The 17,981-nt window shown below is 44.5% G+C and overlaps 1 protein-coding gene across 10 annotated transcripts in view; it reads left to right on the top strand.

Moving 5' to 3' along the window:
* Positions 1-3,998: 3,998 nt before the first annotated feature.
* Positions 3,999-17,981, top strand: part of ACOT9 (acyl-CoA thioesterase 9) — a 39,431-nt gene continuing 25,448 nt past the window's right edge. For 4 of the 10 annotated variants that reach the window (XR_006695477.3, XR_012430376.1, XR_012430377.1 and 1 more), the window contains exons 1-6: positions 3,999-4,137; positions 11,119-11,216; positions 13,104-13,130; positions 14,262-14,307; positions 16,812-16,982; positions 17,234-17,271. Coding sequence is in view for 2 of the 10 variants with exons in the window: in XM_005593174.5 (XP_005593231.1) it covers positions 4,118-4,137; positions 11,119-11,216; positions 13,104-13,130; positions 14,262-14,307; positions 16,812-16,982; positions 17,234-17,271 (400 nt within the window). In the remaining 8 variants the exon portion in view is untranslated. Of the gene's footprint in view, positions 4,138-11,118; positions 11,217-13,103; positions 13,131-14,261; positions 14,308-16,811; positions 16,983-17,233; positions 17,272-17,981 lie in introns of those variants that run through there. The other 6 variants (XR_012430375.1, XR_012430378.1, XR_012430379.1 and 3 more) reach the window with 2 other exon arrangements.

Genomic DNA, 17,981 nt, shown 5'->3' with positions numbered 1-17,981 from the left:
GGTGAAACCCCATCTCTACTAAAAACACAAAAATTAGCTGGGCGTGGTGGCGTATGCCTGTAATCCCAGCTACTCAGGAGGCTGAGGCAGGAGAATCGCTTGAACCCAGGAGGTGGAGGTTGCAGTGAGTGGAGACTATGCCACTGCACTCCAGCCTGGCAACACAGCGAGACTCTGTCTCAAAAAAAAAAAAAAAAAAAGAACTGACAATGCCTTGTTAGGTTTTGTTGTTTGATTTAAACAATTTTTTTTTTTTAAGACATGGGGTCTTGCTATGTTGACGAGGCTGGTCTTGAGCTCCTGTTCTTAAGCGATCTCCTCCCACCTCAGCCTCCCAAAGTGCTGGGATACTGCTTTCCAGCCTTGTTATTTGATTTTATTGTTTTACTTGTAATAATGACATTAATAATATCTTATGTATCTGTCAGTGCATGATTAGGTAACTTTTAATTACACAATTGATACCATCTCTGTTACCCTGAGACCATATTAAAATAGAACTAATAGAACATAACAGGAAACAAAAACATTGGGTAGAGAACCTGTTACTTAAGGACAGTGATTCTCGCCACTATACAATCGTTGTACGTTTCCTGTTCTGATTTTGTGACCATTTCCCCTTCCTTCCCTGCTATCCAAAATGTGTTATAGCATATATGCTTGACAATAACGACGACAACAACAACACACACAGAAATCAGAGTTGCTAAGCTGTTTTAAGAATTTTATGCATGCTGGCCGGGCGCGGTGGCTCAAGCCTGTAATCCCAGCACTTTGGGAGGCCGAGACGGGCGGATCACGAGGTCAGGAGATCGAGACCATCCTGGCTAACACGGTGAAACCCTGTCTCTACTAAAAAATACAAAAAAACTAGCCGGGTGAGGTGGCGGGCGCCTGTAGTCCCAGCTACTCAGGAGGCTGAGGCAGGAGAATGGCGTGAACCCGGGAGGCGGAGCTTGCAGTGAGCTGAGATCCGGCCACAGCACTCCAGCCTGGGTGACAGAGCGAGACTCCGTCTCAAAAAAAAAAAAAAAAAAAAAGAATTTTATGCATGCTGCCAATTGAGATAATTAGAGACTCGTGGATGAATGCTAGGCAGGCTGGGTCTAGCAGGGGTTCCCTGAAGTTAGAACTAAGGTAGGTGGGCTAAGTGATGTGATCATTTTTTTCCCTCTTTAACCTCTGTAGTGGACATCTATGTGGTTGGCTGCTCCGTACTCCTCTTCTTTTCTTTCCTTTTTTTTTTTTTTCTTTTTTGAGATGGAGTCTCTGTTGCCCAGGCTGGAGTGCAGTGGCGTGATCTCAGCTCAGTGCAACCTCCGCCTCCCAGGTTCAAGTGATTCTCCTGCCTCAGCCTCCCGAGTAGCTGGGATTACAGGTGCCCACCACCACAGTCAGATAATTTTTGTATTTTTAGTAGAGACAGAGGTCTCACCATGTTGGCCAGCCCGGTATTGAACTCCTGACGTCAGGTGATCCAGTTGCCTCAGCCTCCCAAAGTTCTGGGATTACAGACGTGAGACACCGCGCCTGGCCTCCGTACTCCTTTTCTAAGAAGGTGCTCCGTATCCCCGTCTGTACAGTTACTTATGGAAATAGCCGTGTTAGTAGATTGTGACCCAGTACCTGGCCATGAGTCTGGGTGAGGCAGTTCCTCGTAAGTCAGGGCAAGGGTTCCTTACCCCGATGCCACAGTTGGCTAGTCCAGGAGTATGTACTTGATCCAAATTGAACCAATGAATCTCTTCTCAGAATTTTTTTGTACTTGGGCCGTAGAAATTTGGGTCAGTCTGTATGTGTGTGGCTGTTGTTGTAAGATGTAAAGTTCAGGAGCTTCTATTGCCATATGGAGAATGCCATTACATAGAGTGAAAAACGAATGAAGCCAGTATGCAAAGGAAAGCAAAGATAAGCAATAGAGAGATGGCATCTGCATGGCATTAAGTCCTTGGTTTCGGCTGTTCCAGCCAACATCGATGGTGTTTATTATATTGATGAGAATGTGTCTTTATAATTTGGAAATTGATGGAAGGTGACTCGATTGCAGGAAAAACTATAAACTGTACCTACCTATTATACCATTTACAAAAAATTCTCTCTTATACTTATTTTTTCTCCCTGAGCCTCCTATTGCTTCTAAGAAAAGTTCAAGTAAAAAGAAGAACAAAAATAGTATAATTCAATACAATATTTATTGCCCTCTGTGTTAGGTGTGGTAGAGTATAAAGAAATATGGCTGACACAAAACCAACAAGACAATCACTGAAAAGGTACAGACAATGTGAACAAAAATGAAGGAGAGATCCTTGTCGGCTAAAAGGGGTGTCTTCCAGATGTGAGATTGATAAAAGCAGGGGAAATTTGGTAGAAAGAGAAAGCTGAAGACCATGCTCCATGTGTAACTCATGAAGTGATTCAAAACAGAAATCTAGCTTAATTCAAATCAATACATTTTTACTTAGCATGAGGTATTGTGAAAAAGCATATGGCCCTTGCCTTTTAGGAAATTGCCATCTTTAGAGGCAAAGCACGACTTGCTTATATTCTCAAAAGATCCCCACTCATTACCTTATTTCTCCTTTAAACTGCTTTACTATATTTGAAATCATGTTGGCCGGGCGCGGTGGCTCACGCCTGTAATCCCAGCACTTTGGGAGGCCGAGGTGGGTGGATCACCTGAGGTCGGGAGTTCAAGACCAGCCTGGCCAACATGGCGAAACCCTGTCTCTACTAAAAATACAAAAATTAGCCAGGCATAGTGGTGTATGCCTGTAATCCCAGCTACTCGGGAGGCTGAGGCAGGAGAATGGCGTGAACCCGGGAGGCGGAGGTTGCGGTGAGCTGAGATCGCACCACTGCACTCCAGCCTGGGCAAAAAAAGCGAAACTCCGTCTCAAAAAAAAAAGAAAGAAAGAAATCATGTTATTTGCTAACTTGTTTGTTGATTTGTTTTCCTTCCTTATCAACAGGCAAGCGCCTTAAGGGCGGGGATTTTTGTCCTTTTTTTCTTTTTGTAACCCCAATCTCTGCAATAGTGCCTGGCACAATGCAAGCAAGTCAGTAATAACCATTGAAAGAAATGGAGAATTAGGTCGTAGGGTGAAAGAATCTTAAACGCTCTGGCCTTGAATCTCTCTAGCTCGGCCAAGATGTCAAACATTAGGGGTCAGGCCGAGAAGAGAAGACGAACAATGTTTTTCCCTTTAGGTCAGTGGTTCTTAGCCTCTGGTTACATTAGCATCACCTGGGGGCACCCTTAGACATCATCCCGAAGCCCAGACCGCGCCCAGGACTAAACCAGAATCTCCAGCCAGTGGGTCTCAAGCATCAGGGTTTTTTTGTTGTTGTTGAGACAGAGTCTCCTTCTGACGCCCAAGCTGAAGTGTAGTGGTGCGATCTCCGCTCACCGCAACCTCCGCCTCCCGGGTTCAAGCGATACTCGTGTCTGTCCCCCGAGTAGCTGGGATTACAGGCGTCTGCCACCACGCCCGGCTAATTTTTGTATTTTTAGTAGAGACGGGGTTTCGCCATGTTGGCCAGACTGGTCTGGAACTCCTGACCTCAGGTGATCTGCCCGCCTAGGCCTTCCAAAGTGCTGGGATTACAGGCGTGAGCCACCGCGCCCGGCCAAGTATCAGTATTTTGGAAAGCTGCCCAGGAGATTCCAATGTGCAGCCCAGGGTAAGAACAGACGAAGCCAAGACGCGGGGATCAAGGATAAAGGAGACAAGTTCCACCAGGCGGGGCCGCGCCTCTTCTCGACATCACGCTCTGGCGTTGCTGCGTGGTTCGTTTACTCAACCGAGAATAGGCCGGTCCTCGCTCTAGCAACACGACTTGCACAGCTGATTGAGTAGGAAGCTCCGCAGAGGCGGACTCCAACCTTCAGTCAATGAACTGGTAGGGTCCGCCCGGCACAGCGCGGCCCCGCCCCGGCACAGCGCGGCCCCGCCCCGGCACAGCGAAGCCCCACCCCCGGACCCCACGGTCCGGCCCCCAGGCTGTCTCGCAGCTAGGGCGCGGTCGGGTGCTCATGCGTCTTTGATCGCCTCAGTTTCCCTCCGCCGACTAGCGCGCGGGACCCGGTTCTCCATCGCGCTCACGGCAGCCTAGTGCAATGAGGCGGGCAGCACTGCGGTAGGTGGCAGCGCGTGGAAGGGGCTGGCAGGGCGGTAGCCTGGGGCGCCCCCGCCTTCCCTCTGAGCTCCGGGCTGGCCCCGGCGGAAGAAGTGGGCCACGTATGGGCATCTGGGCTCGCTGATAAGGGGCGCTCGCCCACTGTGACTCCGGCCGGACATGAGCCCGCCGGCCTTGGGTTGGGAGAACCTCGCCCCCACTTTGGCGACTTCTGGCACTGAGTTTGATATTAAAAGCAAAGCGACACTTTTAAGGGAGGAAGTTGGGTGTTCCCTAAAATTCCTTTCTCCTTGCTCATCAGGGGTGTGGTTGGTAGCCGCGTTGGGGTAGCCCCTTGTCAGAAAGATGGTATTTTGAGTTCTGTGTTACCTCTAGCCCTCCATCCTCCTTTGGAGGACATTTTTAGGATTAAATGCTTGACCTACTTAGGCTGTGACTTAAGTTTGTTGTAACATTGGCAGAGATTGCAGGGTAACTTTTGGCTCCCAGGACCCAAGGACTGTGCGTCTAGGGCCCTGGTGCCTATTTGAACTTTACCTTTAATGAGCCACAAAGCCCTTATAAGAGGCTGGGTGCTTTGATTGGACCACGTGGGTAAGGGAGGATGCCTTTTTGTATATGTAATCTTCCCAGCTGGCACAGTTAAGGCCTGAGGGCCTTAGACTCCGAGCGTATCCAGGTCTCTCTAATCCCTTTCACGTGAGCATGCCAGCCTTTCCGAGTTTTCTGCCTGCTGGCTCCCAGGCTCACACCTACTCCAGTTTCTGAAGTTATCTCGCTGCCAGTGGGCCTGTCCCCCTGATGTGACTCATCGTGCTTTTGACTCACATTAACCCCATCAATTCTCTTGGAGGTCCTGGATCTCTCTCTCACTGTTCCTGGGGACTTTGTTATCAGTTGTAGGGTTCTGTCTCTCTTGTTTATAGTACTTAAAAACAAACAAAAAACCTTTGTTAAACTATTTGAAGACAACTGAAAGTCATTATGAGAGGGGCCACAGTTGACTTTAGCTTGCAATGTGAAAGGTCTTCTACAAAAGCTCCATGGTCCTGTTCAAGTGCTTTCATAACCCTGTGTTCCTTTCTTGAAAATTCTATTGAGGCCGGGCGTGGTGGTGCACGTCTGTAGTCCCAGCACTTTGGGAGGCCGAGGTGGATGGATCACTTGAGGCCAGGAGTTTGAGACCAGCCTGGCCAACATGGCGAAACCCTCTCTCTATTAAAAATACAAAAATTAGCCGGGCGTGGTAGTGCACGTCTGTAGTCCCAGGTGCTCGGGAGGCTGAGGCAGGAGAATGGTGTGAACCTGGGAGGCAGAGCTTGCAGTGAGCTGGGATCGCGCCTCTACACTCCAACCTGGGCAACACAGTGAGACTGTGTCTCAAACAAACAAACAAAAAACTATTGAACGTTAAGCAGATAATCTCTTAGTGTCTAGTGAGAGGAGGAGTTCACAAATGAATATCGACTGAGATGATTAGGTTCTTTGGTGGGCAACCTTTGTAGCTTCTTTTCTTTTTTAGACTTGCAAGAGGCACCTGACTTTGTTTAGTCTCTAAATAGAGGTTATTTCCTCGGAGTGGAGGGTATATGAGTAGCATTGCCTGTTATTGCACTGAACACTCTTCCTTGCCAACTGCTGTATGCTTGGGACCCAGGGCTGAGCCAAGACATTTCTATTCACACCTCCAGGGTGACTTACGTGACTCCCTAGGCCGGCCGTGGAGGCCTTGAGTTCCTTGATTTCCTTTGATTGGAAAGGTTCACTCATGAGGTCCTTGGACTTGAGCGTCACAAAGTCCTCTCCACAGTAAAGGCCTAGAGGTTTTGCTATAAGTAAGACTCCTGAGGGCTTATCAGGAGATAAGCCAGTAACCCTGAGGTACTGAAGTGTTAAGTATTGATTAAAACCATTCTCTCACCTCCTCCACCTCAGTGTGGTTTGTGTGCGTGTTGGGGGAGATCGGAAGAACTGGGCTTCATCCGGACTCTGCTGGTGTGCCCGTTGATTGGCACTGGGGAAAGTCATCCGAAATTGGGGCCTCAGTTTCTTAAGGAGGTTGGTTTGAATCAGAATCTTCAAATATAGGAGGACATGGGGGTATCAAAAAGGGTCTGTGCACCTCCTGAAATAGTATATACCATTTTGTGTGTGAGCAAAAATGTATTCCAGCCCTTCCCACACCCGCTCAAGGTCCACAGTTTCCATCAGATTATCAGTAAATAGGATACCAAATGTAGTGAAGAGTCACCATTACATGCCAGGCGTGGTGGCTCACGCCTGTAATTCCAGCACTTTGGGAGGCCGAGGCGGGCTGATCACTTGAGGTTAGGAGTTCAAAACCAGCCTGTTCAACATGGTGAAGCCCTGTCTGTACTAAAAATACAAAACCAGCTGGGCATGGTGGTGCACAACTGTAATCCCAGCTGCTCGGGAGGCTGAGGCATGAGAATCGCTTGAAGTTGGGAGGTGGAGGTTGCAGTGAGCCAAGATGTCGCCACTGCACTCCAGCCTGGGTGACAGTGAGACTGTCTAAAAAAAAAAAAAATTACTATTACCCGAATATTCCCGAATACTATGTTGACAGTATGATGTAGATTTATTATTACCAATATGCTATTGGTGTAAGCAACATTTTTCAAAAAGTGTTCCAATTATGCCTTTGTTGTGTCACAGGAATGTATTTCCAAATTTCTTAAGGCAGCATGCAAAGCAGTGGGGCTCTAGGACCACAATTTTCCAAATAAATTGACCAAAGTGTTTCTCTGTATTCATTAACTCCCTTCTTTCCTCTCCTCAGTTGATTCTATGTTTGGCAATGGTCCATGATAGTGCCTGGCTGAGGCAATCTTTCTTTCTTTTTTTTTTTTTTTTGGAGACAGAGTCTTGCTCTTTTACCCAGGCTAGAGTGCAGTGGTGCGATCATGGCTCACTGCAGCCTTGACCTCCCCAGGGCTCAAGTGATCCTCCCACCTCAGCCTCCTGAGTAGCTATGACCACAAGTGTGCACCACTACGCCTGACTAATATTTTAAAATTTTTTTGTAGAGACGGGATCTCCCTATGTTGCCCACGCTGGTCTCAAGTGATCCTCCCACGTTGGGCTCTCAAAGTGCTGGGATTACAGGCATGAGCCATTGTGCCCAGCCTGGTTCTTTTTGCTCTTTAGAGGAGACTTTGGAGAAGCATGACTTTCTGGAATAATGATAGCTAGAGTTTTTTGAGGACTTGTCAGTATATTAGACATGATCTTCTAGACATGCCCTTCAGGGTTTAATATGTGTTAATTCCTTTATCCTTTTGACAATCCTATGGGATAGGTAGTAGTATTATCCCCATTTTACAGATGAGGAAACTGAGGATCAGGGAGGCTAGGTAACTTGTCTAAGGTCACTCAGCTAATAAGCAGCATGATCGGGCTCTTTTTTTTTTTTTTTTTTTTTTTTGAGACAGAGTCTTGCTGTGCAGTGGCACAATCTCGGCTCACTGCAGCTTCCACCTCCTGGGTTGAAGCAATTCTCCTGCCTCAGACTCCCGAGGAGCTGGTACTGCAGGTGCCCGCCAACATGCCCAGCTAATTTTCATATTTTTAGTAGAGATGGGGTTTCACCATGTTGGCCAGGTTGGTTTCAAACTCCTGACCTTAAGTGATACGCCTGCCTTGGCCTCCCAAAGTGTTGGAATTATAGGTGTGAGCCAGTGTGCCCAGCCTTTGGGCTCTTAACCCCTATACTGTATTGCCTCTCACACAAGCAGGACAGAATGATTTTCATCCCTCTTCAGAAAATGCTGCTTCTTAGTGTAACAAAACAATTTCTGTGTATATGTGTATTTATTCAGATATGTGAGACTGGTTATATAGCTCCTGTTAGTGGTGTGTATTCAGGGTATTTAGCCATTCAGAATCAGATCCCACTTCTTATATTGGATACATTTAACGTATCTATTATAGTTGCTATTATTTTTTTGCTCTTTCAGCTAATCATAGCAATAGAAAGGATTAGCTTTTTCCAGTGTGTTCTTTAAAACCAGATATATTCAGTTGTAAAATGCTAATTTCTTTTTTTGAGATGAAGTCTTGCTCTGTTGCTCAGGCTGGAATACAATGATGCCATTTCAGCTCACTGCAACCTCCGCCTCCTGGGTTCAAATGATTCTGCCTCAGCCTCCAGAGTAGCTGGGACTACAGGTGCGCGCCACCATGCCTGGCTAACTTTTATGTTTTTAGTAGAGATGGGGTTTCACCATGTTGACCAGGCTGGTCTTGGACTTCTGACCTCAGGTGATCCACCCGCCTCGGCCTCCCAAAGTGTTAGGATTACAGGCGTGAGCCACCATGCCTGGTGGGCGCCTGTAGTCCCAGCTACTTGGGAGGCTGAAGCAGGAGAATGGTGTGAACCCGGGAGGCAGAGCTTGCAGTAAGCTGAGATCGCACCACTGCACTCCAGGTTGGGCGACAGAGCGAGACTCCCGTCTGAAAAAAATATATATATTATCGGCCGGGCGCGGTGGCTCAAGCCTGTAATCCCAGCACTTTGGGAGGCCGAGACGGGCGGATCACGAGGTCGGGAGATCGAGACCATCCTGGCTAACATGGTGAAACCCCGTCTCTACTAAAAAATACAAAAAACTAGCCGGGCGAGGTGGCGGGCGCCTGTAGTCCCAGCTACTGGGGAGGCTGAGGCAGGAGAATGGCGTAAACCCGGGAGGCGGAGCTTGCAGTGAGCTGAGATCCGGCCACTGCACTCCAGCCTGGGCGGCAGAGCAAGACTCCGTCTCAAAAAAAAAAAAAAAAAAAAAAAAAATATATATATATATATATATATATTATCTGCAGCAAAAGTACAGGAATTGAATATTTTTCGTGAAAAAGTAAAACTAAAATATATACGAGAGAGGCTCATTAGCTGTGTGATTGAAGAATAAACAGAGATCCAAAATCCCAAATCCTCCAGCAAGAATTTTGGTCTTCGTAGACCAGCAGGGATTGTGTTGCAACCAAATAAGATAACTGGGTGACTAAGAAGTTCAATTAGCCAAGGAGCATGTACTCATAGTTCTGTGTTCTGTGCAATTAGATGATTTGACTTGGTGAAAGGATAAGGATTTGTTCTAACAGCACAGTGTCAACACTGCATGTAGATTTTACAGAATACTGTAAATACTGAGAGACTTTCTCTGAATGCTGTCCTTCAGAAGAGAAATCTATAGTAGCTTGGTCTCTAAAGAAAATTAAAAGTATCTCTTTTTTTGTTGTTAGTCATTGCTTATTCCTACATTAGGTAGTGAGAATTTACTAGTAAATTGAACTAGAATGGGTGACAGTATCTGGGGTTCTGGTTTTTTTTTTTTTTTTTTTTTTTTTTTTTTTTTTTTTTGAGACAGGGTCTCGCTCTGTCACCCAGGCTGGAGTGTAGTGGCATGTTCTCGGCTCACTACAACCTCCGTCTCCTGGGTTCAAGCGATTCTCCTGCCTCAGCCTCACAAGTAGCTGGGATTACAGGTGCCTGCCACCACGCCCAGCTAATTTTTGGATTTTTAGTATAAACAGGGTTTCACCATGTTGGCCAGGCTGGTCTCGAACTCCTGACCTCAAGTGATCTGCCTACCTTGGCCTCCCAAAGTACTGGGATTACAGGCGTGAGCTACCACGCCTGGCCTGCAGGGTTCTTGACCTATTCAGTGCCTTGCCCTCTTCAACTGTGCTCTCACAGATCCGTTTATTAATCTGTGATGTTGCCTGTGTGCTACCCCTGACATAATATTGTATGATTAGGAGTCAACACTTGGCCGGGCGCAGTGGCTCAAGCCTGTAATCCCAGCACTTTGGGAGGCCGAGACGGGCGGATCACGAGGTCAGGAGATCGAGAGACGATCCCGGCTAACACGGTGAAACCCCGTCTCTACTAAAAAATACAAAAAAATAGCCGGGCGAGGTGGCGGGCGCCTGTAGTCCCAGCTTCTCGGGAGGCTGAGGCAGGAGAATGGCGTAAACCCGGGAGGCGGAGCTTGCAGTGAGCTGAGATCCGGCCACTGCACTCCAGCCTGGGTGACAGAGCAAGACTCCGTCTCAAAAAAAAAAAAAAAAAAAGGAGTCAACACTTAAGCAATAATGAACCAAAATCAACTTATTTTGGGAGAGTAGGTTAGGCACATTTAGTTAGACAGCTTTTATCTTTTGTTTTTTTGAAGTAGGGTCTCACTTTGTTGCCTAGGCTGGAGTGCAGTGGTGCAATCTTGGCTCACTGCAGCCTCGACCTCCTGGGTTCAAGTGATCCTCCCACCTGAGCCTCTTGAGTAGCTGGGACCACAGGTGCATGCCACCACACCTGGCTAATTTTTGTATTTTTTGTAGAGATGGGGTTTTGCCATGTTGCCGAGGCTGGTCTTGAACTCCTGGGCTCAACCTGTCTACCTGCCTCAGCCTCCCAAAGTGCTGGGATTACAGGCCTGTGCCACCGTGGCCAGTAGATAGCTTTTATTTTATTGTGTTGGGACTCTAGAAAATTTCTGCATAAGTTAAATAAACACTTTCTTTGCATCTGGAAAGGGCTAATTCAGTGTTCAAAGTTTGCTTTATAATTGGGTTTATCTTATTTATTGAGGAGATATGGTGCGATAATAAAGAACAGAATAAATTGTTCATAATGAGTTTGCTCAGTTGTTTACCAAATCGATTATGGACTTCTGAAACTAATAAAATAGACCAATAATAAATCCATTAAACCTAGTTGCCATCTTTTATTTATTTTGTAGATAATTACCTAATTGGTCTCTGCTCTCAAGAAATGTTTAGTGGGAGAAATGATTTATGGAATAGCCTCATGAAAACATACATACACTTGTGAAACAACTACAGACTCCTGCAAGACAATATATACTAAGGGTGGTATGGCCAGATACTCTGGGAGGAGGGTAGGTCTTTGAGATTGCCAGGGAAAAAGCCGTGGAACCTACTCTGTGTTTTATCTTGTTTTTATAGGCTTTGTGCCTTGGGCAAGGGGCAGCTTACTCCTGGAAGAGGACTGACTCAAGGACCCCAGAACCCCAAGAAACAGGGAATCTTCCACATTCATGAAGGCAAGCATGGTGTCTATGTTTTATGTCTATGTGGTGAAAAACCTTGTTTTACTTTTATTTGAAAGGTATATAGAAATGTAGTTTAGAGCAAATGAGGCATATTAAAGGTAGATCTTTCATAAACATTTCATTGACGAAATGACCAGGATAGCTGCATAATATTAATAGCTTCAGGTAGAAGTCACATTCAGATTTTGAACTATTGTTCCTGGGAGCCTTGAGGACTGAGCTCTTTTAGTTAAGCGATTTCCACTTCCTGTGTGTAGGTTCTGAAGGCATGGGAAAAAAGAGATGGGCCCATTAGTTGTACCGAGTAAACACTCCTAGTCCATAGTTATGTTCGAGGGATCCTGTTAGTCCATGCGTAATTAAAGTTAATTTCAATTACCAATATGATATGCAAACTGTGGATTGTCTTTATTAAACTAGGAGTATTCACTATAATTAAAATTTTGGCTTCTTTAAAGGGTCCAAATTATATTATGTGTGTATATAAATATATATGTAAATAAAATTTTAAATTTTTTCCTTCTTGGCCCTCAGTACTTGCCTCTCTTCTTACACTGACTAAGCTAGCAGTAATTATTTTATGTCAGTGAGCATCAGTAGTCCATATCCTGTTTGAGGTACTTTCTATCCATTCTTTTTTTTTTTTTTTGAGATGGAGTCTTGCTCTGTCACCCAGGCTGCAGTGCAGTGGCAGGATCTCGGCTCACTGCAACCTCTGTCACCCAGATTCAAGCGATTCTCTTGCCTCAGCCTCCCGAGTAGCTGGGATTACAGGCATGCTACACCACGCCCAACTAATTTTTGTATTTTTTAGGAGAGACGGAGTTTCGCCATGTTGGCCAGGCTGGTCTCAAACTCCTGGCCTCAAGTGATCCGCCTGTCTTGGCCTCCCAAAGTGCTGGGATATCAGATGTGAGCCACCGTGCCTGGCCTGTTCTTTTTTTTTTTTTTTTTTTTTTGAGATGAAGTCTTACTCTGTCGCCCAGGCTGGAGTGCAGTGGCGTGATCTTGGCTCACTGCAGCCTCCGCCTCCCAGGTTCAAGCAGTTCTCTGCCTTAGCCTCCCGAGTAGGTGGGATTACAGGTGCCCACCACGCCAGGCTAATTTTTGTATTTTTAGTAGAGTCGGGGTTTCACCATCTTGGCCAGGCTGGTCTTGAACTCCTGACCTCATGATTCACACGCTTCGGCCCTGTCCATTCTTTTATTCAAGGCACTTAGGAGGAAAAAATCAGAAATAAGACTAAATTACTAATGGTTGTTGTTTGCAGTTCTGTAACATTTAATTGTAATTATACACCAAACTTATGGTGTATCCATAATTGTTTGATAGAAAACCATTTTTTCATGAAAGTTAAAATGCATGTTAATATTTTTTTTTTTTTTTTTTTTTTTTTTTTGAGACGGAGTCTCGCTCTGTCGCCCAGGCTGGAGTGCAGTGGCGAGATCTCGGCTCACTGCAAGCTCCGCCTCCCGGGTTCACGCCATTCTCCTGCCTCAGCCTCCCGAGTAGCTGGGACTACAGGCGCCCACAACCGCGCCCGGCTAATTTTTTGTATTTTTAGTAGAGACGAGGTTTCACTGTGGTCTCGATCTCCTGACCTTGTGATCCGCCCGCCTCGGCCTCCCAAAGTGCTGGGATTACAGGCGTGAGCCACTGCGCCCGGCCCGCATGTTAATATTAATCATATTTGGTTTTGATCACTTAGTTATTGAAGGACTGAGGATTGCTATAGTTAATTTCCTATAACTGGAATATGTATTTTGAAGTGCTAGGAAAAACACATGAACTCAACACAGTATTTGAAATACTATAGATTTATCTTTTAGTTTCCAGTTATTGCTGGTTCTCTAATTGATTTTCCCTTTATTCATATAGCATGTTCACCTATACATGTGAATCATGGTGTGTGTGGTAATTAGTATCAGCTTTTCTTTTAAGAGCTTAAATTTTGTAAGCACTAATATACGCTTGCACTTTTGGGCAGTGGCATTAACTAAAATTGCATTCTTTGCCTTAGCTTGATGTAAGTCTTTGCTTCATTTTTCTGGCTTAAACTTTTCTAACAACTAGCAGACTATAAATATATGAGAAATTAATTATAATGAGACTCAGATTTGGATATTAGTACATTAGTACATTAGTCTCTGAACTAAGTAATTTGATCTAATACTGCGTATAAGAAGATAGATGGGGGCCAGGCACGGTGGCTCACACCTGTAATCCCAGCACTTTGGGAGGCCAAGGCAGGTGGATCACCTGAAGTCAGGAGTTCAAGACCAGCCTGACCAACATAGTGAAACGCCGTCTCTACTAAAAATACAAAATTAGCTGGGCATGGTGGTGTCTGCCTATAATCCCAGCTAATTGGGAGGCTGAGGCAGGAGAATCACTTGAACCCACGAGGCAGAGGTTGCAGTGAGCTGAGATCATGCTATTGCACTCCAGGCTGGGCAACAAGAGTGAAACTCCGTCTCAAACAAAACAAAACTACAAAAATTAGCCGGGTGTGGTGGCACAGCACCTGTAATCCCAGCTACTGGGGTGACTGAGGCAGGAGAATCGCCTGAACCCGGGAGGTGGAGGTTGCAGTGAGCCGAGATTGTGCCACTGAACTCCAGCCTGAGTGACAGAGCGAGACTCTGTCTCAAAAAAAAAAACAAAAAAAACCAAAAAAGAAGATAGGTGGGAATCCTGTTCATATCTCCATCATAATGGTTCTTATTGGCTAACACTGATACAGCCCCATTAAATGAATAGTTGAAGTTATCCTTTTCTGTTTGTTTATATAAACCCTGTGATTGGCATAAAGGTATTCATTTGTGCACTAAAGAGACAGTATAGTTCTTTCAGGTTTTTAGGGAGCAGAGGCTTGATCCTGTCCCTGAGCTGTTTGTTGTGGCATTAAATGGAAATCTATGGATCTTTATATCTTTTGAGTGCATGAATTGCTTTTCATAGTTCTTGAGCTCATTGCCATAATCCGTTTCTCATATTTCTTTGTTTCATGGAATGACCTCTTTATTTTTGTTTCAGTTCGAGATAAGTTGCGGGAGATAGTAGGAGCATCCACAAACTGGAGGTATGCATCTTTGTTTTCATTCGTTCTTTTCATCCCCAACGTATTATACTAGGCTGTATGTAGGCTCAGTTGATGGTCTCGCAGTGGGGATGGGGAGCCCTGTGTTCAGAGATAGGTTGAGAAGTATTTTGCTTGGGGGAGAAGGTCAACATTTCAACATGCTCATCAGATGACACCTCATTGTCATGAAAGAAGGTGATTTACGTATATTCTGCATTTTCAAAGTGCATTTAGGTATATTACCTCACTGATTCTCATAACAAAACTTGTGACATGCTTATGACATATGTTCCTGTTCCTTTTTTACACACAAAACTGAAACTCAGAGATTGAATGATTAAATATCAGGGTTTGGGACTTGAACTCAAGTTTCTTAGTTTCTCTGTTTCATGCAACTTGAATCCTTTATTGCTTCTTGTCAGTTCAAAATTAGGCCTCCCATATTGTCTTTATCTTTCTCATAATATTTCCTTGTTGTAAAATAGGATCATATCCCTCTTGGTTTACAGAATTTTGAGGCTACGAGATAGAAAAAACACGAGTGATCACTAGATATATAATAATCTATCGTTGGTATAGAAATTAATGACTTATTTTTAAATTCTTTGTATGAAAAATTTCAATTTACTAAAAGGTAGAAAGAATGAATACCTGTGTACCCACCACCTGGATTTGATACTTATTAATATTTTGCCAAATTTCCCAATATACACATATGCTGAAGCATTTCTAAATAAATTATAGATACAACACTTCAGCGTGTATCTCCGGTAAATATTTTATAAACCAGCCTTTGCTTATCTCCAGCAAATAAGACATTCTCTCATGTAATCAAATTGACAGCAATTCCTTGCTAGTATATTACTCATCCATAGTCACATTTCCTTAACTGTTACCATTTTTTAAAAAATAGATTACTCCTTTTAACAAAAATGTTTTTATAGCTGTTTAAAAAACATCAAGATCCAATAAAGGATTGCATATTGCATCTGGTGGTTATGACTCTTTAGTCTCCCCTAATCTAGGGTAATAGACAGTCATCCTTCCCCCATTCTTCCCCCATGAGCTTGACTTTAAGGAGGCCAAGCCATTTGTCTTGAGAATGTTCCACATTCTGGATTTACTGGTGTTATTTAACTCATTCCTCTATCTCCTGTATTTTTTGAAGGGTAAACATTTCTGGAAATAATACTTTATAAGTTAAGCTTAGAAAGACATCTTAGCTAATGTTCTTATCAACATTGTCGTTCCATATCCCCTTGTCTCTCTTTTCTCTTCCACCTTAATCTTCTCTTCTTTTTCTTCCCTTTCTGTCCCTTTTCATGTTCTGTTCTTCTTTACCTTTTGTTCTGCCTTCCATACTTCCTTTGGATATAGTCTATTTTCCCTCCTCTGTCTCTCTTTCCTGAAATTGAAGGCAGAGAGAGAGAGAGAACTGGGGCTCAAAGAATCCGAGAACTGTCAGGTGAGAAATGGGAATATAAAGTAGAGTGGCCAACCCATTCTTTAGCGTATATATTTATATATATACTATTGTGTCCATCTCTCTGAATTTTTAATTTAATTTCAAATATTCTAGTCTTTGAGTAAACTTTTTGATAAGGGTGAATATATGGCTCATTTGGGTATATCTATATCACTTTTAAGTTTTGTTTTTTGTTTTTTTTTTGTTTGTTTGTTTTTGTTTTTTTTTTTTTTTTGAGACCGTCTTGCTCTGTTGCCCAGGCTGGAGTGCAGTGTTGTGATCTTGGCTCACTGCAACCTGTGCCTCCCACGTTCAAGCAATTCTCCTGCCTCAGCCTCCCAAGTAGCTGGGATTACAGGTGCCCACCACCACGCCTGGCTAATTTTTTGTATTTATAGTAGAGATGGAGTTTTGCCATGTTGGCCGGGCTGGTCTCGAACCCCTGACCTCAGGTGATCCACCTCTCTCGGCCTCCCAAAGTGCTGGGATTACAGGCATGAGCCACCGCACCTGGCCTTAAGTATGTTTTTCTTTCTTTTTTTTTTTTTTTGAGACAGAGTCTTGCTCTGTCACCCAGGCTGGAGTGCAGTGGCGCAGTCTCGGCTCACTGCAAGCTCCAACTCCCGGGTTCACGCCATTCTCCTGCCTCAGCCTCCCGAGTAGCCGGGACTACAGGCGCCCGCCACCACGCCCAGCTAATTTTTTGGTATTTTTTAGTAGAGACAGGGTTTCACCGTGTTAGCCAGGATGGTCTCGATCTCCTGACCTCGTGATCTGCCCGCCTTGGCCTCCCAAAGTGCTGGGATTACAGGTGTGAGCCACCATGCCCGGCCTAAGTATGTTTTTAAGCTTGAGAAATGATACCGGAAATGATCAATTTCACCAAGTGGTGGGTGGTAAGGGAGGAAAGGAAGAGAAGGTGAAAGTAGGCCCAGACCTTCTTTTTCCTCCTTTGATGGTATTTTACTGACCTGTATACCACTGGAATTGTGGGCTAGCACTGCTCTTGTTTTATGAATCCTGCATCCTTTCTTCTCAGAGACCATGTGAAGGCAATGGAAGAAAGGAAGTTACTTCATAGTTTCTTGGCTAAATCACAGGATGAACTGCCTCCTAGGAGAATGAAGGACAGTTACATTGAAGTTCTCTTGCCTTTGGGCAGTGAGCCTGAATTACGAGAGAAATATTTGACTGTTCAAAACACCGTAAGGTAACACAGTGCTATTTTTATGTATTTGTTTTTATTTCCGTGTTTTATAACAATGTTGAAATACAGTTCACACACCATACAATTCACTTATTTAAAGTGTACAATTCTATGGTTTTGATACATTTAGACAGTTGTGCATCCATCACTATAATCGATTTTGGAACATTTTCATCACCCTGAAGTGTGTTATTTATTTTTAAAAGGAGACCAACATGATTTGCATTTAATTCACCGTTTGCTTTATTTCACAGATTTGGCAGGATTCTTGAGGATCTTGACAGCTTGGGAGGTACTGGTATTATTTTAGTCTTTCTAATAGATACCTACAGATATACATTGAATTCTGTGACTGGAAAGGGCTCTTTTATTCTTTAACCTGCACAGATGGTGATATTCTAAAGTGCACAAAAAAAGAAGGACATCGGCCAGGTGTGGTGGTTCATGCCTGTAATCCCAGTACTTTGGGAGGCTGAGGCAGGCGGATCGCTTGAGGTTGGGAGTTCAAGATCAGCCTGACCAACATGGATAAACCCCATCTCTACTAAAAATACAAAATTAGCCAGTTGTGGTGGCGGGCGCCATAATCCCAGCTACTTGGGAGGCTGAGGCAAGAGAATCACTTGAACCTGGGAGGCAGAGGTTGTGATGAGCCAAGATCGTGCCATTGCACTCCAGCCTGGGTAACAAGAGTGAAACTCCGTCTCCAAAATAAATGTAGATTCCTATTTAATGGAGGTATAGTCTGAATAATCTTTCTTACTAGTAACTTAAAAAAAAAGTCTTAAACTTACAGAAAAGTTGCAAATACAGTATAAAGAGTTTTTCTGTGGCCAGGCACGGTGGCTCATGCCTGTAATTCCAGCACTTTGGGAGGCTGAGGTGGGCAGATCACGAGGTCAGGAGATTGAGACCATCCTGGCTAACATGGTGAAACCCTGTCTGTACTAAAAATACAAAAAATTAGCCAGGCGTGGTGGCATGTGCCTGTAGTCCCAGCTA

This window comes from Macaca fascicularis, chromosome X, assembly GCF_037993035.2.
Source record: "Macaca fascicularis isolate 582-1 chromosome X, T2T-MFA8v1.1".
Taxonomy (NCBI): Eukaryota; Metazoa; Chordata; class Mammalia; order Primates; family Cercopithecidae; genus Macaca; species Macaca fascicularis.
This window is presented reverse-complemented; position numbering and strand designations above follow the sequence as displayed.